At 62.3% G+C, this 23,993-nt stretch overlaps 1 protein-coding gene across 3 annotated transcripts; it reads left to right on the forward strand.

The window, feature by feature from the left end:
• The first annotated feature begins 1,589 nt into the window (after nt 1-1,589).
• AOC1 (amine oxidase copper containing 1) lies at nt 1,590-23,772 on the forward strand. 3 transcript variants are annotated; one of them, XM_073334960.1, is made up of 5 exons: nt 1,590-1,631; nt 16,811-18,355; nt 21,351-21,639; nt 21,921-22,053; nt 23,251-23,772. In XM_073334960.1, the coding sequence occupies exons 2-5, from the start codon at nt 16,825-16,827 to the stop codon at nt 23,524-23,526; spliced, it is 2,229 nt and encodes a 742-aa protein (XP_073191061.1). In that variant the 5' UTR covers nt 1,590-1,631; nt 16,811-16,824; the 3' UTR covers nt 23,527-23,772. The 3 variants fall into 3 exon arrangements, with proteins under 3 accessions (XP_073191061.1, XP_073191060.1, XP_073191062.1); XM_073334959.1 differs by lacking the exon at nt 1,590-1,631 and adding an exon at nt 13,776-13,983; XM_073334961.1 differs by lacking the exons at nt 1,590-1,631; nt 21,921-22,053 and adding an exon at nt 13,776-13,983 and having other exon boundaries at nt 23,251-23,364.
• The last annotated feature ends 221 nt before the right edge of the window (nt 23,773-23,993 follow it).

Genomic DNA, 23,993 nt, shown 5'->3' on the forward strand with positions numbered 1-23,993 from the left:
TTCAAACATCCTGGATTAGCTAGAACAGTAAAACAAGTGTATTACCTACAAAGAGAGATTTCAAGTGAGTCCAAGCCCTGAGGCATGAGAATCAGAAATGGTTACAAGGACAATAAAGACAAGCCGGTTACTGGTGCCCAACTTAACCAACCAGATCCGCTTCAAACACAGGTTCTCACCACACATTCCAGCAGATTTCTGGCCAAACGCTGCAGGTCACGACCCTCCCCAGAGTCCAGCAGCTGCTTCCTTTTCTCTCCTCAGGTGCAGTGAATGTGACAGACAGGGAGAGAAGAGGGCCTTGGGGTGCTTGTCCCTCCCTTTTAGAGTCCCCCCCACCCCACCCATTGGAAGCTGGGCATCAGGAGGCAAAGTCTGTGTGAAAGGATGTTCCCTGCCAGATTTTTCCCCCTGTTTGGGCTTCCTTTGTCTCCCCTTCCTGCTCGAGGACTCTGTTCACTGCCCAAATGCAAATCAAGGCAAGCACACATTCCTGGGGCTCTGGGCTTTGGAGCGTGGTAATGCACCCCACGGGGGACTCATCACTTCACCTTAGGTGTTTCCACACATTTTACCAGGCAATACTGACCAGCAAATTATGAGTTTTCAAATGCTACCGTACAAGACATGCCTTGTGCAAAGATTATTACAGTAGTGTGTAGTGTGTGATCACACAGATGTATTCTGTCACAGTCACCTAATCTGGTCCCCTGCACTCAAGGCAGGACTAAGTATTCTCTAGACCATCCCTGACAGGTGTTTGTCCAACCTGCTCTTAAAAATCCCCAATGATGGAGATTCCACCACCTCACTGGGCAATTTATTCCAGTGCTTCACCACCCTGACAGGTAGGAAGTTTTTCCTAAGGTCCAACCTAAACCGCCTTGGCTGCAATTTAAGCCCACTGCTTTTTGTGCTGTCCTCAGAGGTTAAGAAGAACAATTTTTCTCCCCCTTTGTAACAACCTTTTATGTACTTGAAAACTGTTCTCATGTCCCCTCCCAGTCTTCTCTGCTCCAGACCAAACAGGCCCAGTGTTCTCAATCTTCCCACACAGGTCATGTTTTCTAGACGTTTCATCAATTTTGTTGCTCTTCTCTGGACTTTCTCCAATTTGTCCACATCTTTCCTGAAATGTGCGGCCCAGAACTGGACACACTACTTCAACTGAGGCCTCGTCAGACCGGAGTAGAGTGGAAGAATCACTTCTTGTGTCTTGCTTACAACACTCCTGCTAATACGGGGTGGGCAAACTACAGCCCGCAGGCCGCATTTGGCCCAACAGACGTTTTAATCCGGCCCTTGAGCTCCTGCTGGGGAGCAGGGTCTGCGGCTTGCCCCGCTCTGGCAGTCGAGCTGGGAAGCAAGGTCAGGGGCTGCTCTGTCGGCTCCCAATAGCAGCAACATGTTCTCTCTCCACCTCCTACGCGTAGGGTCAGCCAGGGGGCTCTGCTCCACATGCTGCCCCCACCCCAAGCTCCACCCCTGTGGCTCCCATTGGCCAGGAACTGCAGCCAATGGGAGCTGTAGGTTCGGCACCAGCAGAGGGAGCAGAGTGCACAGCCGCCTGGCCACTCCTCCATGTAGGAGCCAGAGGGGGGACATGCCGCTGCTTCCGGGAGCTGCTTGAGGTAAGTGCTGCCCAGAGCCTGCACCCCTGAATCCCTTCTGCACCCCAACCCCCTGCCCCAGCCCTGATCCCCCTCCCACCCTCCAAACCCCTCGGTTCCAGCCCGGAGCACCCTCCTGCACCCCAAACCCCTCACCCAGCTCCACCCCAGAACCCGCACCCCCAGCCAGAGCCTTCACCCCACCCCCCGCATCCCACCCCACCCTGCCTCAGCCCAGAGCCCCCTCCCGAACTCTGAACTCCTTATTTCTGGCCCCACTCTGGAGCCTCCACCCCTAGCCAGAGCCTTCACCCCCGCCTCGCACCCCAACTCCGATTTCATGACCATTCATCGCCCACCCCTGTGCTCATACAGCCCAGAAGGATGTTTGCTTTTTCTGCAACAGCGTTACACTGTGACTCACATTTAGCTTGTGATCCACTATGCCTAGGGCCCTGCCAGATTCACATCCATTTTGGTCAATTTCACAGTCATAGCATTTTAAAAATCATAAATGTCATGATTTCAGCCATTTAACTCCGAAATGTCATGGTGTTGTTACTGTTGGAGCCTGGCCCACAATGGGGAGTGTGTGTGTGTGTGTGGGGGTGTCAAGGAGTCCCCGGGCGATGCGCTGGAACTGCTCCCCATGAAGCCAGGCAGGACTCTGGGGAAGTCTCCTCTCTGGGAGCAGCCTGTCTGCAGGACACACAGCTCACCCGGCTTCCACCTCCCTGGATCTGACCTCGGAGCATTCAGCCTCCTCTGCCCCTCCGTGCGCTTCCCACAGCGAGTCCGCCCAGGCAGGGTCCTGGGGAAGCCAGAGGGTCCTGCCCCGCAACTCCGCAGTCAGACGGGACTCTCAGCCAGCCAGTAAAACAGAAGGTTTATTAGACGACAGGAACATGGTCTAACACAGAGCTTGCAGGTGCAGAGAACAGGACCCCTCAGCCGGGTCCATTTTGGGGGGCAGTGAGCCAGACAACCACGTCTGCCCTTCACTCCATGTCCCAGCCTGCCCCAAACTGAAACTCCCTCCAGCCCCTCCTCCTCTGGGCTTTGTCCCTTTTCCTGGGCCACGAGCGCACCAGATCCCTTTGTTCTCCAACCCTTTAGCTCTCACCTTGCAGCGGGGAAGGGCCAGGCCAACAGTTGCCAGGAAACAGGGTGTCGGCCATTCTCTGTGTCCAGACCCCTGCACACCCCTGCCCTCTAGGGCTCTGCAATGATCATACACCCTTATCCCGATGTGACGATGTGACGCAGCAGGGAGGGGGGAGTGTTGACCTGGGAATGTGCCCTGGGGATGGGAGACCTGAGAGCCTGTCACCTGAGCCAGGAGGGGGAGGGGGAGGTAACACCTCTGCCCAGGAATGTGAAGACAGGCTGCAGGAGGGGGCCTGCTGGGGGGGTTTAGTTTCAGTTTGGGGCTGGGTGGAGGAACACAGGGAACCCCAGGGCTGGGGTCTAAGCTCCCTGCTCCCCCAGAAGGACGTGATTGCGGGGTTCTGGTTGTACCCACAAGCTCTGTTGGGGGCTGTGTTCCTGTTGTCCAATAAACCTCCTGTTTTACTGGCTGGCTGAGAGTCTCAGTGGATCCCAGGAAGAGGGGTGCAGGGCCCGGACTCCCCCACACTCCGTGACACCCACCACCTAGAGACTTAAGAACTGCATAGGGGAAACTGAGGCACCCCCACACTATTCAGAGGAAACATTAAGAACAGTCCCGTTTCATCACATCTCTCCCCCCTTCGAGATCAAACTGAGCGGGGGTCACTTTAGCCGATGACCTGGGGAAGTTCGAACCCACCAACGTTCCCATGGATGCCCCAGCATCTCTCCCATTCCTTGGTGGGAGTTACACCAGGCCCTTCCAGTTTCACGCTCTCCCTTAGGTCGGGCGTGGTTGATAACACTCGCAGGCCACATGTGGGAAGGTTTATGTGGCCTGTGCCCTTTGGCCACCCCAAAACCCCAGGGGGTCAAACTGGGATCGGGTCTCCTCCCAGTGCTCCAGTCTGGCGGGCTGCAATTCGGGCTCTCTTGGTTAAGAGCCCCCATCTTGACCTGGGCCACATACTGTTCACTTACAGAACTAGCATGGAGACATCCCCTTCTCCACAACCTTGTCTCCCCAACAATCGGGCCAAACTCAGCCACTTGGTTATAGGACGGTTTAACTTTCTTAACAGCTTTCACTCCATCTGAGACCTTCTCAAAGCTATCCACACTGGATCTTTCAACAGGAAAGTCAGTGGATCCATTCACAACAGAAAATCTCTGGCTGTTAGGAACTGAAACTTTCTTGATCAAATCACTTTCACACCCTTCAGTTGCAGTAAACTGCTTGCAAAGACTCCATGAGGATTCCTTTCCCTAGGGGCTTTTCTATGCAACAATTCACCCCTCACAGAAATTCTGCCCTTACCCTCTTTACCTAGGGCTTGCTCTAGAGGAACACTTTCCTGAGCAACAACAGACTCTTTCTGGGTCTCCCTTACATCCAGAATCAACTCTGGCCCATCCGGCGGATTCCTACACAATCCCCTTTCAGGCAAACTGACAGACTTCCTAGATAAAAGGTCGGAAGCCTTCTCCTTCCCTTTGCCACACACTAGCAACAGGCAAAATACAAGCACCAGAATTGTCTGGGCTCTGGGATTTTACATAGACACTAACTGGATGCGACCTAGTTACAGGACAATTCTCCAGAGCAGACACAAACTTAGGACCCTTCCCTTCCTGGGCTTTAGTTGAATCCAGAACCAACTCTGAGACAACTGCACGACCCTCAACTATCACAGGCTGAAAGGCCCCTTCTGTCTGCTCCACAGACAAAGAAGAGCCGGACACACTTTCTCCTTTCCCGGACACACAGCTTGGGATCTCATTCCCCTGGTCCCAGCACACAGGGCTGGTCACAGACAACTGCTTGGAGATCGGGGTAGCTCCCTCCATAGGCAAGTCAATACACCCAACAGACACAGGCTCATTTCCTTCCCTGTCACACTTCTCCACCCAGCTAACAGGTAAGGTCCAGGGACACTCATCTTCCACTCTCCTCGCCTTCCCACCCTGCTGACTAGACACAGCCATCAGCTCACAAGGCTGCCGAGGCTCATTCAGACTTTCCTTACCAAGCACCTTGCCGCTCCCCACAGATCCCCTGCCCTGCCTGTGTCTCCCCCCCTCAGCTGGGGTCTCAGCTCCCACTGTGCTCAGCACTGCCCTTGCTGTCCCAGTGGGGGTAGGCAGCGAGCTCCCTGCTTTCCTCACAGCATCAGAGCCAGCGAGAGTCCCCACTCTGGTGTGCAAGGGAGGTGGGGAGCCCCAGGGGTCTGGTTACAGGCAGGCAGGTAGCCTGAGCCTAGCCGCTCCTCCCTGCTGCTAGCCAGGTCATCTGCATTTTCACTGACCATTTCCCTCTCCACCGATTGGTTCCCTGGATTCAAATTCAAACCCTTGGCCATTACAGGAGCAGGGCCTGGATCCTGTCTCAAAGAGACACAGTCACCCCACAACAGGGTCTCACAGCTGGTGTCCTGGAGAACCCCAACAACCAGCCAGCCCGACCCCTCCTGGGTCTGCACAGAGATCTGGGCCATAGGCAGGGCGAGGGGCTTCGTCCCTGGGACCCTCACCCAGCTCACACAGCCCCTCAGCATCTGAGGCTGCACCACCCAGGGCCTGACACCAGTTCTCTCTGTCGCAGGATCTCACCACCCCAGGAATGTCTCCCCATTGACCATCACCTTCCGCTCCCACTGGGGGTCTGAGGGGCCTGGCCCCAGGAGACTCCACACAGACATATAGGTTGGCGTCAGGAGCGGGAGCCTGTCCACCTCCCCACCCATCTGGCTGGCGGAGTCTATGGCCTTGGTACCCAGCAAGGGAGCTAGACACCGGGGCTTTTCCGCAGGGTCCCCCTGGTTCAAATCTCCAGCCTGCTCAAAGGCAGTGAGGTGGCATCCACACCCCCCACCTCCTTAACCAGGGGCAGCAATTTAGTCTCGAGGTTCCCTGCGGAACTGGCCCCCCGGGGTCTATCCCCACTCACCCCGGGGAGGTCCCTTAGGCCTCTCCGCTCCCCCACCGCCAGTTCATGCTGCTGCTGCTTCTGCAGCTCTTTCTCGGGCTCTCGCTGTCTCTCACAGTCCTCTTGCTCTCTCGGACTCAGCTCCAATCCCGTCCATCTCCGATCCCCCGATGGGGAACCCGATCGTGAAGACCCCTGTCTGGTTGGGGACAGGAGTCTTGGGGATGCCTGGCTACCACTCCAGCTGCTCCCAGATCCTGCTATAGCCCCATTTGGGGTCAGGAATCTGTTCCTTAGAGCGGTCATCCTCCTCCAGCTGCACGATTAACTCTGCTTTGGTGAAAAGAAAAGGAGGACTTGTGGCACCTTAGAGACTAACCAATTTATTTGAGCATACGCTTTCGTGAGCTACAGCTCACTTCATCGGATGCATACCGTGGAAACTGCAGAAGACATTATATACACAGAGATCATGAAACAATACCTCCTCTCTTTACAATGTGTATGATAATCAAGGTGGGCCATTTCCAGCACAAATCTAGGTTTTCTCACCCCCCCCTTTTTTTCCAAAAACCACACACACAAACTCACTCTGATGTTCTATGATTCTATGATAATCATTTTTGTTGCCCTCCGCTGGACTCTCTCCAATTTTTCCACATCCTTCTTGTAGTGTGGGCCCAAAACTGGACACAGTACTCCAGATGAGGCCTCACCAATGTCGAATAGAGGGGAACGATCACGTCCCTCGATCTGCTCGCTATGCCCCTACTTATACATCCCAAAATGCCATTGGCCTTCTTGGCAACAAGGGCACACTGTTGACTCATATCCAGCTTCTCGTCCACTGTCACCCCTAGGTCCTTTTCCGCAGAACTGCTGCCTAGCCATTCGGTCCCTAGTCTGTAGCGGTGCATTGGGTTCTTCCGTCCTAAGTGCAGGACCCTGCACTTATCCTTATTGAACCTCATCAGATTTCTTTTGGCCCAATCCTCCAATTTGTCTAGGTCCCTCTGTATCCTATCCCTCCCCTCCAGCGTATCTACCACTCCTCCCAGTTTAGTATTATCCGCAAATTTGCTGAGAGTGCAATCCACACCATCCTCCAGATCATTTATAAAGATATTGAACAAAACCGGCCCCAGGACCGACCCTTGGGGCACTCCACTTGATACCGGCTGCCAACTAGACATGGACCCATTGATCACTACCCGTTGAGCCCGACAATCTAGCCAGCTTTCTACCCACCTTATAGTGCATTCATCCAGCCCATACTTCCTTAACTTGCTGACAAGAATACTGTGGGAGACCGTGTCAAAAGCTTTGCTAAAGTCAAGAAACAATACATCCACTGCTTTCCCTTCATCCACAGAACCAGTAATCTCATCATAAAAGGCGATTAGATTAGTCAGGCATGACCTTCCCTTGGTGAATCCATGCTGGCTGTTCCTGATCACTTTCCTCTCATGCAAGTGCTTCAGGATTGATTCTTTGAGGACCTGCTCCATGATTTTTCCAGGGACTGAGGTGAGGCTGACTAATGATAATGGCCAATGGCTCCACAATCACATCCGCCAACTCCTTTAACACTCTCGGATACAATGCATCCCCCCCCATGGACTTGTGCTCGTCCAGCTTTTCTAAATAGTCCCAAACCACTTCTTTCTTCACAGAGGGCTGGCCACCTCCTCCCCTTGCTGTCTGGGAACTGACCTTGTTCGTGAAGACAGAGGCAAAAAAAGCATTGAGTACATTAGCTTTTTCCACATCCTCTGTCACTAGGTTGCCTCCCTCCTTCAGTAAGGGGCCCACACTTTCCTTGGCTTTCTTCTTTTGCTAACATACCTGAAGAAACCCTTCTTGTTACTCTTAACATCTCCTGCTAGCTGCAACTCCAGGTGTGATTTGGCCTTCCTGATTTCACTCCTGCATGCCCGAGCAATATTGTTATACTCATCTCTGGTCATTTGTCCAATCTTCCACTTCTTGTAAGCTTCTTTTTTGTGTTTAAGATCAGCAAGGATTTCACTGTTAAGCCAAGCTGGTCTCCTGCCATATTTACTATTCTTTCCACACATTGGGATGGTTTGTCCCTGTAATCTCAATGAGGATTCTTTAAAATCCAGCCAGCTCTCCTGGACTCCTTTCCCCCTCATGTTATTCTCCCAGGGGATCTTGCCCGTCAGCTCCCTGAGGGAGTCAAAGTCTGCTTTTCTGAAGTCCAGGGGCTGTATTCTGCTGCTCTCCTTTCTTCCATGTGTCAGGATCCTGAACTCGACCATCTCATGGTCACTGCCTCCCAGGTTCCCATCCACTTTTGCTTCCCCTACTAATTCTTCCCGGTTTGTGAGCAGCAGGTCAAGAAGAGCGTTGCCCCTAGTTGGTTCCTCCAGCACTTGCACCAGGAAATTGTCCCCTACAGTTTTCAAAAACTTCCTGGATTGTCTGTGCACTGCTGTATTGCTCTCTGCAGATATCAGGGTGATGGAAGTCTCCCATGAGAACCAGGGCCTGCGATCTAGTAACTTCTGCGAGATGCTGGAAGAAAGCCTCGTCCACCTCGTCCCCCTGGTCCGGTGGTCTATAGCAGATTCCACCACGATATCACCCTTGTTGCTCATGCTTCTAAACTTAATCCAGAGACTCTCAGGTTTTTCTGCAGTTTCATACTTGAGCTCTGAGCAGTCATACTGCTCCCTTACATACAGTGCAACTCCAGTGGGCACAGGCCTGGCATCAACAGCTACAGACTAGGGACCGAATGGCTAGGCAGCAGTTCTGCGGAAAAGGACCTAGGGGTGACAGTGGACGAGAAGCTGGATATGAGTCAGCAGTGTGCCCTTGTTGCCAAGAAGGCCAATGGCATTTTGGGATGTATAAGTAGGGGCATAGGGAGCAGATCAAGGGACGTGATCGTTCCCCTCTATTCGACATTGTTGAGGCCTCATCTGGAGTACTGTGTCCAGTTTTGGGCCCCACACTTCAAGAAGGATGTGGATAAATGGGAGAGAGTCCAGCGAAGGGCAACAAAAATGATTAGGGGTCTGGAACACATGAGTTATGAGGAGAGGCTGAGGGAGCTGGGATTGTTTAGCCTGCAGAAGAGAAGAATGAGGGGGGATTTGATAGCTGCTTTCAACTACCTGAAAGGGGGTTCCAAAGAGGATGGCTCTAGACTGTTCTCAATGGTAGCAGATGACAGAACGAGGAGTAATGGTCTCAAGTTGCAGTGGGGGAGGTTTAGATTGGATATTAGGAAAAACTTTTTCACTAAGAGGGTGGTGAAACACTGGAATGCGTTACCTAGGGAGGTGGTGGAATCTCCTTCCTTAGAAGTTTTTAAGGTCAGGCTTGACAAAGCCCTGGCTGGGATGATTTAACTGGGAATTGGTCCTGCTTTGAGCAGGGGGTTGGACTAGATGACCTTCTGGGGTCCCTTCCAACCCTGATATTCTATGATTCTATGATTCTATGACAGGCTGCTCACAGAAAGGCGACTTCCCCAGAGTCCTGACTGGCTTCATGGGGAGCAGTTCCAGAGCATCGCCCAGGGACTCCGTGACAAACGGTTACTCACCTGTATCTGCGTTGCTGGTACATGGACGTTCCCTTTCTTCTTCTGGAGGTCACGTGCTGCCAAATTTCTTCACCGTCCTCCTGTCCCCAATGTGCAGCCTGCTCTGAATCTTCAGAATGTTGTGTCCGTAGAAGCATATCCTGACGTCTGTCCAGGAAATCTTCAGTTTCTCTTATGCAACGCAGGGTCGATACCTGTTGCTCCAGACCTTGAATCTTCTCTTCCAATATGGAGACCAGCTTGCACTTTGTACAGACAAAGTCGCTTCTGTCCTGTGTTTAAGAAAGACAAACATGGCACATCCAGTGCAGGTCACAATAGCTGAACACCCCCCATCCATATTACCCTCCTTCTACGAGCTTCCTCAGATGTTGCAGTAACTTCTCAGAGAAGCTGGGAAGATGTAAGCCTCAGTGGGCTCTCCCCAGGCGAACTCCCAGGCAAACTCTCTCTGTTCGCTGCTCTGCTGGTTCACAACTGACTAGCTTTTTATGGCTTTTTTTATTCCTTTGTTCTTCAACCCTTTAGCTCTCACCTTGCAGGGGGGAAGGGCCCAGGCCATCAGTTGCCAGGAAACAGGGTGTTGGCCATTCTCTGTGTCCAGACTCCTGCACACACCTGCCCTCTAGGGCTCTGCAACGATCATACACCCTTATCCCACCACCTAGAGACTTAAGAACTGCAGAGGGGAAACTGAGGCACCCTCACACTATTCAGAGGAAACATTAAGAACAGTCCCGCTTCGTCACAGGGGGTCGCAAGGTTAGGGTAGAGGGATTGCAGTCTCGTCACCCTATCAAATACCCTATCAGCTATCAAATCCCCCCTCATTCTTCTCTTCTGCAGACTAAACAATCCCAGTTCCCTCAGACTCTCCTCATAAGTCATGTGTTCCAGACCCCTAATCATTTTTGTTGCCCTTCGCTGGACTCTCTCCAATTTATCCACATCCTTCTTGAAGTGTGGGGCCCAAAACTGGACACAGTACTCCAGATGAGGCCTCACCAATGTCAAATAGAGGGGAATGATCACGTCCCTCGATCTGCTCGCAATGCCCCTACTTATACATCCCAAAATGCCATTGGCCTTCTTGGCAACAAGGGCACACTGCTGACTCATATCCAGCTTCTTGTCCACTGTCACCCCTAGGTCCTTTTCCGCAGAACTGCTGCCTAGCCATTTGGCCCCTAGTCTGTAGCTGTTGATGCCAGGCCTGTGCCCACTAATGCCCGCTCAAGGAGCAGGCGCCTGCCAGCTGCGAAGGGTATGGCCCTTGGGTGCCCAGAGAGGCTGGGTTTAAACCCCAGCTTGGGCGTTGCTGGCACAGTGCAGACACTAGGGCTTGGCACAGCTCAGGGCACCTGTGGGGATGAGCAGGGTCCTTCGTCCCTCCAAGGAACACAGGAATCAGAGAGTCTTGTGGGCCCTGGTATTCAGAGAGACCCCAGCTCATGCGTCCCTTCCTGGCCGGGGCGCTGGCTAGAGACAGCTCAGTGTCACCCCGAGCAGCTGCTGGGTGGCAGTGGAGAGTGTCTGGCAGGCTAAGGGGATAATGGTGCCTGCATGGGCTCCCGCCTCTGCTGGCTTCCAAGCCTGGTCCAGGCAACCAGAATACGCCCCTCGGCTCAGTGGGGCCGGGGCCAGGCAGCTTGGTGACCCCCCTTCCCCCACCCCCGCCAAGCCCCCAGTGAGCAGCGTGGCCAAAGCAAGGTGGTAAAACCCAGGTTGCTGCAGGTAACGCTGGCAAGCCAGGGCAGGCGCCAAGGGGCCACCCAACAAACACCTGGCGTGTGTCAAACCTGGTGACCAACATCTAGAGCCACCAGTCCAGGCTCCCTGGCCAGGGAACACAGCGACCCTGGGCACCAGGTCTCCTTGCCTGCGGGATCGCAAAGGCTGTGCCCTTGGGGAGGGGGTGCAGGACCCCAGGCTCTGGAGGGGGGCAGGGGCCCTGAGGGGACGGGGCATAGGCTTGCGGGGCACAGCAGGGGAAGGCTTTTCATGCCGTTATCACCTGAGGGGTGGCCAGGGCTGGCGTGAGCCCAGGCCCCAGGCAGGATTGGCCCCGCTGGCCACCCATCCCAGCAGGCTCGGGGCCTGTTCCCAGCGGCACTGGGTGGCCCTGGAGTTTGATCGAGGAGTCAGAGCAGCTGGGGCAGTGCATTGCTGGCAGGGACCAGCTTAACACTGTCCCCGTGGGGTGAGGGCAACGGCCATGGGGCCAGAGCCTCCCTGGGGGCAGGACTTGCCAATCCCAGCACAAGGCCCGCATCACTGCCTGGCTCCAGCGGGTTACCCATTAACCCGGGCAGGGGAGGGGGCATGACCCCTGGGGGCACCCATGCCCCCCTCCCTGCCCAGAGCCCGTGACTCTGCCTGCAGGGGGGCCTGGCCGTGGGGGCTGGGCAGGGCCTGTGGTGCCCGCTGGCCTCCCTGGCAGGGGCCGATGCCCTTCCCGTGGAGCCCCCGCCGCACAGTGGGTGTGAGGATGGGACGCAGCAGGGAGGCGGGAGTGTTGACCTGGGAATGTGCCCTGGGGGTGGGAGACCTGAGAGCCTGTCACCTGAGCCAGGAGGGGGAGGTAACACCTCTGCCAGGAATGTGAAGACAGGCTGCAGGAGGGAGCCTGCTGGGGGGGTTTAGTTTCGGTTCGGGGCTGGGTGGAGGAACACAGGGAACCCCAGGGCTGGGGTCTAAGCTCCCTGCTCCCCCAGAAGGACTTGACTGAGGGGTCCTGGTTGTACCCACAAGCTCTGTTTGAGACTGTGTTCCTGTGGTCCAATAAACCTTCCATTTTACTGGTTGGCTGAGAGTCTCAGTGAATCCCAGGAAGAGGGGTGCAGGGCCTGGACTCCCCCACACCCCATGACAGGGGGCAATGGAGACCCTGAGGCCACGCTGGCTGCCCTGGCTGAGAGGCCCTGGGGACAGCAGCTCTCATTTGGGGGGGCAGGGCAGGGGGCCCACGGCTGGGGCCAGGGCTGGTCCCGGGGCCATGTGCCGGAGCCCTGGACTGAGGCAGCACCAGGCGCCTCGAACTCACCAGTGCAGACCCTTCAGAGCTGGGGCGGGGGGCGGGTCAGACACAGGGTCCCTGGGATCTGCCCTCTAGGATGGGGGCAACTGCTGTGTGGGGCCCAAGGCTGGAGCCTCTGTGAACAAAGGGTTAAAGATGTGAGATGGCTGGGCACAGCGTGCCAGGATAGAACAGGGCGCAGGGTGCCAGGGAAGGGCAGGGCTGGGCGCAGCATGCCAGGGCAGGGCAGGGCAGGGCACAGCGTGCCAGGGAAGGGCAGGGCTGGGCACAGCATGCCAGGGCAGGGCACAGGCCTGGGGCTTGGGGGCCAGGATGCTCTCAGAAGCCCGGAGTGGGTATTTCCCTCCCCTCCACACCCGCTGTCTCTGAGACCATCGCAAAAAGAAAAGGAGGACTTGTGGCACCTTAGAGACTAACCAATTTATTTGAGCATAAGGGCTTTCGTGAGCTACAGCTCACTTCATCACATGCATAAAGTGGAAAATACAGTGAGGAGATTTATATACACACAGACCATGAAAAAATGGGTGTTTATCATACACATTGTAAGGAGAGGTTTCAGAGTAGCAGCCGTGTTACTCTGTATTCGCAAAAAGAAAAGGAGGATTTGTGGCACCTTAGAGACTAACCAATTTATTTGAGCATAAGGGCTTTCGTGAGCTACAGCTCACTTCCTCAGATGCATAAAGTGGAAAATACAGTGAGGAGATTTATATACACACAGACCATGAAAAAATGGGTGTTTATCATACACATTGTAAGGAGAGGTTTCAGAGTAACAGCCGTGTTACTCTGTATTCGCAAAAAGAAAAGGAGGATTTGTGGCACCTTAGAGACTAACCAATTTATTTGAGCATGAGCTTTCGTGAGCTACAGCTCACTTCCTCAGATGCATATCGTGGAAACTGCAGCAGGCTTTATATATACACAGAGAATATGAAACAATACCTCCTCCCACCCCACTGTCCTGCTGGTAATAGCTTATCTAAAGTGATCATCAAGTTGGGCCATTTCCAGCACAAATCCGGATTGTGCTGGAAATGGCCCAACTTGATGATCACTTTAGATAAGCTATTACCAGCAGGAGAGTGAGTTTGTGTGTGTATGGGGGTGGTGAGGTGAGAAAACCTGGATTTGTGCTGGAAATGGCCCACCTTGATTATCATACACATTGTAAGGAGAGTGGTCACTTTGGATGGGCTATTACCAGCAGGAGAGTGAGTTTGGGCGGGGGGGGGGGCGGAGGGTGAGAAAACCTGGATTTGTGCTGGAAATGGCCCAACTTGATGATCACTTTAGATAAGCTATTACCAGCAGGAGAGTGGGGTGGGAGGAGGTATTGTTTCATGGTCTCTGTGTATATAAAAATCTCCCCACTGTATTTTCCACGGTATGCATCTGATGAAGTGAGCTGTAGCTCACGAAAGCTCATGCTCAAATAAATCGGTTAGTCTCTAAGGTGCCCCAAGTCCTCCTGTTCTTTTTGCGAAGACAGACTAACACGGCTGCTACTCTGAAATCTGAGACCATCGTTATCTCCTCCCCCCTTGGGGGGGCCTGAACCCCCCCCCGCCCAGCCCCGGCCCTGGGCCAGAGCTGCTGCACCCCCCCCAAGCCAGCCAATGGCATCCCTCGGCCCTGCTGGGGGGGGCTGTGGGCGGAGTGGGGCACGGAGCAGAGTGGGTGCCGCAGCCACAGAGCCAGAGCGGGGCAGGGACTGCAGGTGAGTGACACAGGCTGGGCTGTGGGGTGCACGGGTGAGGGGGTGCATGGGGGTGGGGGGGTGCACAGGGTAGAAGATGCCCATGGGCTGGGGGTGCAGTGGGGTTGAGATCTTTGGCAGGGGGATGGGAGGGACACAGAGGGAGCTGCCCTGGCTGGGGGGCTGGAGCCCAGAAGGGGCAGGCAGAGGGTCCCCCAGCAGGTGCCCCCAAGCCAGGCAGCTCCGGGCATTTACCTGCCTGTGCCCCTGGCACTGGCTACATGGGGAGTCTCAGGGCTGAACCGGGTGGGGGCAGGGGCTGGCTAATGCTGCCAGCAGCCCCAGAGGGGTGAGGCTGGAGGCTGTGGGGATCCCGCTGGGGGGCACGGGAGCCCTGCTGCTCAGCACCCTGCGGGGTTATGGGCACAGCTGCCCTGTGAAGCCCCCAGCTCTGCCGGTGCCCCTGTCACGGGGTCCCCAGGCGATGCTCTGGAACGGCTCCCTACAAAGCCAGGCAGGACTCTGGGGCAGTCTCCTTTCTGTGAGCAGCCTGTCTGCAGGACACACAGCTCACACAGCTCCCACCTTCCTGGGTCTGACCTTGGAGCATTCAGCCTCCTCTGCCCCTCTGTGCGCTTCCCCCAGCAAATCTGCCCAGGAGGGGTCCTGGGGAAGCCAGAGGGTCCTGCCCCCCAACTTTGCAGTCAGACGGTGCAGAGAACCGGACCCCTCAGCTGGGTCCATTTTGGGGGCGGGGGGGGGGAGGAACAGTGAGCCAGACAACCCCGTCTGCCCTTCACTCCTTGTCCCCAGCCAGCCCCAAACTGAAACTCCCTCCAGCCCCTCCTCCTCTGGGCTTTGTCCCTTTCCCGGGCCAGGAGGTCACCGGATTCCTTTGTTCTCCAACCCTTTAGCTCTCACCTTGCAGGGGGGGAAGGGCCCAGGCCATCAGTGGCCAGGAAACGGGGTGTCGGCCATTCTCTGTGTCCAGACCCCTGCACATACCTGCCCTCTAGGGCTCTGCAACAATCATACACCCTTACCCCACCCCCTAGAGACTTAAGAACTGCCTAGGGGAAACTGAGGCACCCCCACACTATTCAGAGGAAACATTAAGAACAGTCCCGCTTCGTCACAGCCCCTCACTCCCAACCTGCAGCCCCTGCTAGCCCAGCCCTGGGCTCCTCTCTGTTGGCTGCTGTACTGCCAGCAAGCCCGGGCTACACTGTGTGGATAATCCTGACAGCAAGTATCTGGGCTGTCGGGCAGGGCCCGGCAGGGGGCACAGAATTGCAGACGTGTGGGCCTGGAAGGGAACTCTGCAGGTCAGCCAGTCCCATCCCCGGCACTCAGGCAGGACAACGTGCCAGTGCGTTGCAGGACAGGGTTAAAATTCAAAAGGATCTGGACAAACTGGAGAAATGGTCGGAAGTAAATGGGATGAAATTCAGTAAAGACAAATGCAAAGCCCTCCACTTAGGAAGGAACAATCAGTTGCACACATACACAATGGGGAATGACGGCCTAGGAAGGAGTCCTGTGGAAAGGGATCTGGGGTCATAGTGGATCACAAGCTAAATATGAGTCAACGGTGTAACAAACATCCTTCTGGGCTGTATGAGTAGGAGTGTTGTAAGCAAGACACGAGAAGTAATTCTTCCGCTCTACTCCGCGCTGATTAGGCCTCAACTGGAGTATTGTGTCCAGTTCCTGGCCCCACATTTCAGGAAAGATGTGGAAAGTCCAAAGAGCCACAAAACAGATGAAAGGTCTAGGAAACATGACCTGTGCGGGAAGATTGAGAACATTGGGTCTGTTTGGTCTGGAGCAGAGAAGACTGGGAGGGGACATGAGAACAGTTTTCAAGTACATAAAAGGTGGTTACAAAGGGGGAGAAAAATTGTTCTTCTGAACCTCTGAGGACAGGACAAGACGCAATGGGCTTAAATTGCAGCCAGGGCGGTTTAGGTTGGACATTAGGAAAAACCTCCGACCTGTCAGGGTGGTTCGGCACTGGAATAAATTGCCTAGGGAGGTGGTGGAGTCCCCGTCACTGGAGGTTGTTAAGAGCAGCTTGGACAAACTCCTGTCAGGGATGGTCTGGATAATACTTAGTCCTGCCTCAGTGCAGGGGACTGGACTAGGCGACCTCTTGAGGTCCCTGCCAGTCCTACGACTCTGATTCTACACAGACTCATAGAATGTCAGGGTTGGAAGGGACCTCAGGAGGTATCTAGTCCAGCCCCCTGCTCAAAGCAGGACCATAATATAGACTGTCCTGCCCCCTCAGTCACCATACAGCTCCCCCCATCTGCCCCCACCAGGAACCGCGGCGTTCCCATCTAACCCGGGCTGGCAGCCAGGGCCCGGCTTCCCCGTGTCCCCCACAGGTGCTGTAACGGGACTGGCTCCCGCGCCAGGATGCCAGCGGGGTGAGCAGGGACCTGCAGCGCAGACAGGGCTGGAGGGAGCGGGGGAAGGTGCCCTGGCACGTGCCCGGGAGGGTGACCAGCAGAGGTGCTGGGGCTGCCTGGGGCCCTGAGGGGTAGGGCAGGGCCCACATTGTCTCCCGCAGCTCCTGGCATGGGTGCGGTGCAGGTCGTCTGGGCTGCCCGCCCCACGGCCTGCCCTCTGGTGCTCCCTGCAGTCCCCCTGCAGAGCCAGTGGCCCAGGCTGAGCCCAGGCCTGCTGCGCATGGCATGGAGCCCCCAGCTGGGCACGCAAAGACCGGTGCCACCCTTGTGGGGCTGCGGCAGTCGTGGCTGGGCTCCTGCGCCTGGAGGGCTGGGGCTGGTGGGAAGAGCGGGCTCGGCTCCTGCCCCTCTGACCGGCCCCTCTCGATGCCCAGGTTCCCAGGGAAGGATGCGGCTGGAGACCCTCGCGTGGGTGGTGATGGCGCTCGGCGTCCTGGCCAGCCCCAGCCCTGAGCCCCAGCTGGGGGCGTCGATCTTTGCTGACCTGAGCCCGGCGGAGCTGCGGGCGGTGCAGAGCTTCCTGCTGAGCCAGCCGGAGCTGGGGCTGGGGGCCGGCCCCACGGAGTCGCTGGCCAGCAACAGCCTCTTCCTGGTGGAGTTGCAGGTGCCCAGGAAGAGCCAGGCCCTGCAGTTCTTGGATGGGAGCAGCCCCCGCCCGCCACGCCTGGCCCGCGCCATCGTCTTCTTCGGGGAGCAGGCCCAGCCCAACGTCACCGAGTTTGTGGTGGGGCCCCTGCCGCGGCCCAGCTACTACCGGCCCGTGGGCTACAAGGGCGGGCGGCCCGTCCCCTTCTCCGCGCGGCCCGTCAGCCAGCTGGAGTACCGGCTGATGCACCGCCGCCTGCTGGACCTGCTGGAGCCGCTGGACCGGCTGCTGCACGAGGCCACCGGCTTCCGGTACCACAACTGCAGCCAGCGCTGCCTGACCTTCTCGGACGTGGCGCCCCGCGGGCTGGGCCCCGGCGAGCGCCGCTCCTGGCTCATCCTGCAGCGGTCCGTGGAGGGCCACTTCCTGCACCCCGTGGGGCTGGAGCTGCTGCTGGACCACCGCTCCCGCGACCCCGGCCGCTGGGCCCTGCAGCAGCTCTGGTACAAGGGGCAGTACTTCGCCAGCGCCCAGGAGCTGGCCGGGCGCCACGAGCGGGGGGAGCTGGCCCCGGCCCCGCCGCCCAGGCCCGAGCTGCTCTTCTCCACCTACCTGCCCCGCGGCCGCTTCGGCACCGGCACCCCCACGGACGTGCACGGGGCCAAGGTGTGCGAGCCGCAGGGCAAGCGCTACCGGCTGCGGGGCAACCTGGTGGAGTACGGGGGCTGGCGCCTGGCCCTGCGGCTGCGCTCCTCCTCCGGCCTGCAGCTCTTCGACCTGCGCTTCAACGGCCAGCGGCTGGCCCACGAGCTGAGCGTGCAGGAGGCCGTGGCCTTCTACGGGGGCGACACGCCGGCCGCCATGCAGACCAAGTACATCGACAGCTCCTGGGGCCTGGGCGCCCTGGCCCACGAGCTGGCGCCCGGCATCGACTGCCCCGAGGTGGCCACCTTCCTGGACGCGCACCGCCTGTACGACGCGGCGGGGCCCGTGCGCTACCCGCGCGCCCTCTGCCTCTTCGAGCTGCCCACCGGCGTGCCCCTGCGGCGCCACTTCGACAGCGACGCCCAGGGCGGCTACCGCTTCTACGGGGGCCTGGAGGGGCGGGCGCTGGTGCTGCGCACCACGGCCACCGTCTACAACTACGACTACATCTGGGACGTGCTGCTCTACCCCAACGGGGTGCTGGAGGCCAAGGTGCACGCCACCGGCTACCTCCACGCCACCTTCTACACGCCCCAGGGCCTGCACTACGGCACCCGCCTGCACCAGGACCTGCTGGGCAACCTGCACACCCACCTGGTGCACTACAAGGTGGACCTGGACGTCGCCGGTGCGTGCCCCCCCCAGCCCCCGAGCCGGGCCCTCCCCCGGCACGGCCCCGCCCGGCCCCCGGCCCCGGTCCTCCCCCGGCACGGCCCCGCCCAGCCCCCGGCCCCGGTCCTCCCCCGGCACGGCCCCAGCCCCGGCGCCCCGGCCCCGGCCCTCCCCCGGCACGGCCCCCGCCCGGCCCCCGGCCTCGGTCCTCCCCCGGCACGGCCCTGCCCAGCCCCGGCCCCCGGCCCCGGTCCTCCCCCGGCACGGCCCCGCCCGGCCCCCGGCCCCGGTCCTCCCCCGGCACGGCCCTGCCCAGCCCCGGCCCCCGGCCCCGGTCCTCCCCCGGCACGGCCCCGCCCGGCCCCCGGCCCCGGCCCTCCCCCGGCACGGCCCCGCCCGGCCCCCGGCCCCGGTCCTCCCCCGGCACGGCCCCGCCCGGCCCCCGGCCCCGGTCCTCCCCCGGCACGGCCCTGCCCAGCCCCGGCGCCCCGGCCTCGGTCCTCCCCCGGCACGGCCCCGCCCGGCCCCCGGCCCCGGTCCTCCCCCGGCACGGCCCCCCCCCAGCCCCCGAGCCGGGCCCTCCCCCGGCACGGCCCCGCCCGGCCCCCGGCCCCGGTCCTCCCCCGGCACGGCCCCGCCCGGCCCCCGGCCCCGGTCCTCCCCCGGCACGGCCCTGCCCAGCCCCGGCCCCCCGGCCCCGGTCCTCCCCCAGCACGGCCCCGCCCGGCCCCCGGCCCCGGTCCTCCCCCGGCACGGCCCCGCCCAGCCCCGGCGCCCCGGCCTCGGTCCTCACCCGGCACGGCCCTGCCCAGCCCCGGCGCCCCGGCCCCGGTCCTCCCCCGGCACGGCCCCGCCCGGCCCCCGGCCCCGGTCCTCACCCGGCACGGCCCCGGCCCCCCGGCCTCGGTCCTCCCCCGGCACGGCCCCGCCCGGCCCCCGGCCCCGGTCCTCCCCCGGCACGGCCCTGCCCAGCCCCGGCGCCCCGGCCTCGGTCCTCACCCGGCACGGCCCCGCCCGGCCCCCGGCCCCGGTCCTCCCCCGGCACGGCCCCGCCCAGCCCCGGCGCCCCGGCCCCGGTCCTCCCCCGGCACGGCCCCGCCCGGCCCCCGGCCCCGGTCCTCCCCCGGCACGGCCCTGCCCAGCCCCGGCGCCCCGGCCTCGGTCCTCCCCCGGCACGGCCCCGCCCGGCCCCCGGTCCTCACCCGGCACGGCCCTGCCCAGCCCCGGCGCCCCGGCCTCGGTCCTCCCCCGGCACGGCCCCGCCCGGCCCCCGGCCCCGGTCCTCCCCCGGCACGGCCCCGCCCGGCCCCGGCGCCCCGGCCCCGGTCCTCCCCCGGCACGGCCCCGCCCGGCCCCCGGCCCCGGTCCTCACCCGGCACGGCCCCGGCCCCCCGGCCTCGGTCCTCCCCCGGCACGGCCCCGCCCGGCCCCCGGCCCCGGTCCTCCCCCGGCACGGCCCTGCCCAGCCCCGGCGCCCCGGCCTCGGTCCTCACCCGGCACGGCCCCGCCCGGCCCCCGGCCCCGGTCCTCCCCCGGCACGGCCCCGCCCAGCCCCGGCGCCCCGGCCCCGGTCCTCCCCCGGCACGGCCCCGCCCGGCCCCCGGCCCCGGTCCTCCCCCGGCACGGCCCTGCCCAGCCCCGGCGCCCCGGCCTCGGTCCTCCCCCGGCACGGCCCCCGCCCGGCCCCCGGTCCTCACCCGGCACGGCCCTGCCCAGCCCCGGCGCCCCGGCCTCGGTCCTCCCCCGGCACGGCCCCGCCCGGCCCCCCAGCCCCGGTCCTCCCCCGGCACGGCCCTGCCCAGCCCCGGCGCCCCGGCCTCGGTCCTCCCCCGGCACGGCCCTGCCCAGCCCCGGCGCCCCGGCCTCGGTCCTCCCCCGGCACGGCCCCGCCCGGCCCCCGGCCCCGGTCCTCCCCCGGCACGGCCCCGGCCCCCCAGCCCCCCGACCTTGGTACTCCCCCGGCACGGCCCCGGCCCCCCGGCCCCTGCTCCCCGGCCTCGGTCCTCCCCCGGCACGGCCCCGGCCCCCCAGCCCCCCGACCTTGGTCCTCCCCCGGCACGGCCCCCCGGCCCCCCGGCCTCGGTCCTCACCCGGCACGGCCCCGGCCCCCCGGCCCCACGGCCCTCACCCGGCACGGCCCCGGCCCCCCGGCCCCCCAGCCCCCCGACCCCGGTCCTCACCCGGCACGGCCCCAGCCCCCCGGCCCCCCGGCCTCGGTCCTCACCCAGCACGGCCCTGCCCAGCCCTGGCCCCCTGGCCCCCCAGCCCCCGAGCCAGGTCCTCCCCCGGCACGGCCCTGGCCCCCCTGCTCCCCGGCCCCGGTCCTCACCCGGCACGGCCCCGCCCGGCCCCGGCCCCCCGGCCTCGGTCCTCATCCGGCATGGCCCCGCCCACCCCTGGCCTCGGTCCTCACCCGGCACGGCCCTGCCCGGCCCCGGCCCCCCGGCCCCCCGACCTCGGTCCTCCCCCAGCACAGCCCCGCCCAGCCCCGGCCCCCCGACCTCGGTCCTCACCCGGCACGGCCCCGCCCGGCCCCAGCCCCCCAGCCTCAGTCCTCACCCGGCACGGCCTCGCCCGGCCCCTGCTCCCTGGCCTTGGTCCTTACCTGGCACAGCCCCACCCTCACCCTTCTCCCCCCCCACGGCCCCTCCAGCCCGGTCCTTCCCCAGCACAGCCCCACCCAGCCCCGCTCTTTCCTTGCTCCCTGGCCGCTCGTGGCTACTGGGCTCCCTCCCCCACCAGTGCCCAGGCCAGGGGCTGCTCCTAGATGGGATCCCCCAAGCTGAGGTTGGGTGGACCCAGGAGTCCTGTTTCCATGACGGGAGATGGAGCTCAGGGGAGCATCAGCCCCAACCTGCTACCCCGGTCTCGGGGCAAGCTCCCAGCTTCATGGCAGCTCAGCCCCTGCACAGGGCAGGGCCCTTCCAAGCATCCCTCCCCGGGGGGCAGGGATACCCCCAGCCCCTGGTCTGCCCCGAGGCCCCCCCTCACCGCCCGTCTGCCCCCCGCAGGCACCCGGAACAGCTTCGAGGCAGTGGACGTGCGGTTCGAGAACATCTCCAACCCCTGGCAGGCGGGCGAGCGGGTCGTGCAGCCCCGTCTGCACCGGCGGCCATGCCGGAGCGAGCGCCAAGCCGCCTTCCCCTTCGGCACGGCCCTGCCCAGGTACCTGCTGGTCTCCAGCCCGACCCAGCGCAACCGCTGGGGGCACCCGCGCAGCTACCGCATCCAGTACAGCTCGCAGGCCGACCGCGTCCTGCCCCGCGGCTGGAAGGAGGAGCAGGGCGTCGCCTGGGGACGGTAAGGCCGGGACCCAGCAGCCAGCGGGGGGCCCCACACCACGCGGGGGCTGGGACAGCTGGGGGCCCGGCAGGAGGCGCCCTGGGGTCTCTGGGACCGGCCCGATCAGCAGCAGGGGTGGGACCGCGGGCGGGCCGGGGTGGTCTCAGGGCCCCTGCCCAAGGACGGAGCTGGGCGGGGATGCCCGGGGGGGCCCTGCCCAGCGGTGGTTTCTCCCTTGAGCCCGCCGGGCCGCACCCCACGGGGGACTGGGGCTCAGCTGCTGGACCCGCTGTGGGCAGATACCACCTGGCGGTGACGCGGCACCACGAGAAGGAGGCGACCAGCAGCAGCCTGTACGCCCAGCACGACCCCTGGCAGCCGGTCCTCGACTTCGAGAGCTTCCTCCGCAACGACGAGAACATCGAGAACCAGGTGCTGGGCGGGCCTGAGCCTGCATGGGGCCGCAGTTGAGCCGTGGGGGGCACCGTGGGGTGGGGCCCTGAGGCTCTGCTCTCTATGGAAAGGAGGGGATGGGGGGAGGCAGTGCTGGGCCCCCAGTGTGTGCAGGGGTGATGACTGTGGGGGGTGGGGCCCCAGCCTGTGGGGAAGCCCCAGGCCATAAGCGGGGCCCAGGCTGTGGGGGGTCAGTGCTGGGACCCCGGCAATGCAGGGGGTCCCAGGAGTGACTTTATGGGGTGGGGTTGGGACCCTGGAGGTGCAGGGAGGCCCCAGGCTGTGGGGGGCAGTGCCGGGACCCCAGTGACTATGAGGGGTGGGATTGGGGCCCCAGGCTGGGGGGGCAGTGCCGGGGCCCCAGTGACTGTGAGGGGTGGGATTGGGGCCCCAGGCTGGGGGGGGCAGTGCCGGGGCCCCAGTGACTGTGAGGGGTTGGGATGGGGCCCTGGAGGTGCAGGGAGGCCCCGGGCTGTGGGGGGCAGTGCCGGGGCCCTAGTTACTGTGGGGGGTGAGATTGCGGCCCCGGGCTGTGGGGGGCAGTGCTGGGGCCCCAGTGACTATGAGGGGTGGGATTGGGGCCCCAGGCGGGGGGGGCAGTGCAGGGGCCCTAGTTACTGTGGGGGGTGGGATTGGGGCCCCAGGCTGGGGGGGCAGTACAGGGGCCCCAGTGACTGTGAGGGGGGGGATTGGGGCCCCAGGCTGGGGTGGGCAGTGCCGGGGCCCTAGTTACTGTGGGGGGTTGGGATGGGGCCCTGGAGGTCAGGGGGGCCCCAGGCTGGGGGTGGCAGTGCAGGGGCCCTAGTTACTGTGGGGGGTGGGATTGGGGCCCCAGGCTGGAGGGGGCAGTGCCGGGGCCCCAGTGACTGTGAGGGGGGGGATTGGGACCCCGGACTGGGGGGATCAGTGCCGGGGCCCCAGTGACTGTGAGGGGGGGGATTGGGGCCCCGGGCTGTGGGGGTCAGTGCAGGGGCCCTAGTTACTGTGGGGGGTGGGATTGGGGCCCCAGGCTGGGGGGGCAGTGCAGGGGCCCTAGTTACTGTGGGGGGTGGGATTGGGGCCCCAGGCTGGGGGGGCAGTGCCGGGGCCCCAGTGACTGTGAGGGGGGGATTGGGGCCCCAGGCTGGGGGGGGGCAGTGCCGGGGCCCCAGTCACTGTGGCTCTCGTCCGTGGCAGGACCTGGTGGCCTGGGTGACGGTGGGTTTCCTGCACATCCCGCACGCTGAGGACGTGCCCAACACGGCCACGCCCGGCAACGCCGTCGGCTTCTTCCTGCGCCCCTTCAACTTCTTCGACGAGGACCCGTCGGTGGCGTCCCGCAGCACCGTCATCGTGCGGCCCCGGGACCCGGCCGCGGCCCAGGTGGAGATCCAGCGCTGGACGCCCGCCAGCCCGGGGCCCTGCGTCTCCGCCGAGCCCTTCCACTACAACGGCACCTACTGGCAGGAGTGAGCCTGGGCCCTGCCCACGGCAGCAGGGCCCGGCGGGCGTCACCGGCGCGAAGGGGCCCCTGGCCTCTGCTCCGGCTGGCTGGGGCCATGGCTCTGGGGACCGGGGGGTGGGGGCAGCTCGGCAGCTCCTAGCCCCGAGGGTTGCCCACAGACAGCTGGGCCTGGGGGGCACAGAGGTGGGGAGGGGGCGCGGACCGAAGGGCTTGGCCCCGTGCTAAGGGGACTGTAGTCGGTAAATACACGTGTCTGCCCAGCCCGCGGAGTCTGTTGGGGCTGCATGCCCCCATGCGACGTGTGGGGCATTCTGGGCGGGGGGGTCTGTCTGCTGGAGTGGGGGGTCAGCCAGTGGAGGCTCTGGGGGCTGGGTGTGTCCGTATGGGGAGCTGGGGGGCGCGCCGGGTCTGCAGGCATGGGGGAGACGCGGGGGGGGGGCTCTGGCCTGGCGTGTGCACGCTCTCGGTCCGGTGT

This window comes from Lepidochelys kempii, chromosome 2 (genome assembly GCF_965140265.1).
Source record: "Lepidochelys kempii isolate rLepKem1 chromosome 2, rLepKem1.hap2, whole genome shotgun sequence".
NCBI classification, from domain to species: Eukaryota; Metazoa; Chordata; order Testudines; family Cheloniidae; genus Lepidochelys; species Lepidochelys kempii.

Excerpts from the sequence above, each read along its gene's own strand:
- AOC1 (XM_073334960.1), top strand. The coding sequence starts at position 16,825 with ATGCGGCTGGAGACCCTCGCGTGGGTGGTGATGGCGCTCGGCGTCCTG. Across the intron at positions 18,356-21,350 it reads GGTGGACCTGGACGTCGCCG|GCACCCGGAACAGCTTCGAG; the intron begins GTGCGTGCCCCC and ends TGCCCCCCGCAG. Across the intron at positions 21,640-21,920 it reads CAGGGCGTCGCCTGGGGACG|ATACCACCTGGCGGTGACGC; the intron begins GTAAGGCCGGGA and ends CGCTGTGGGCAG.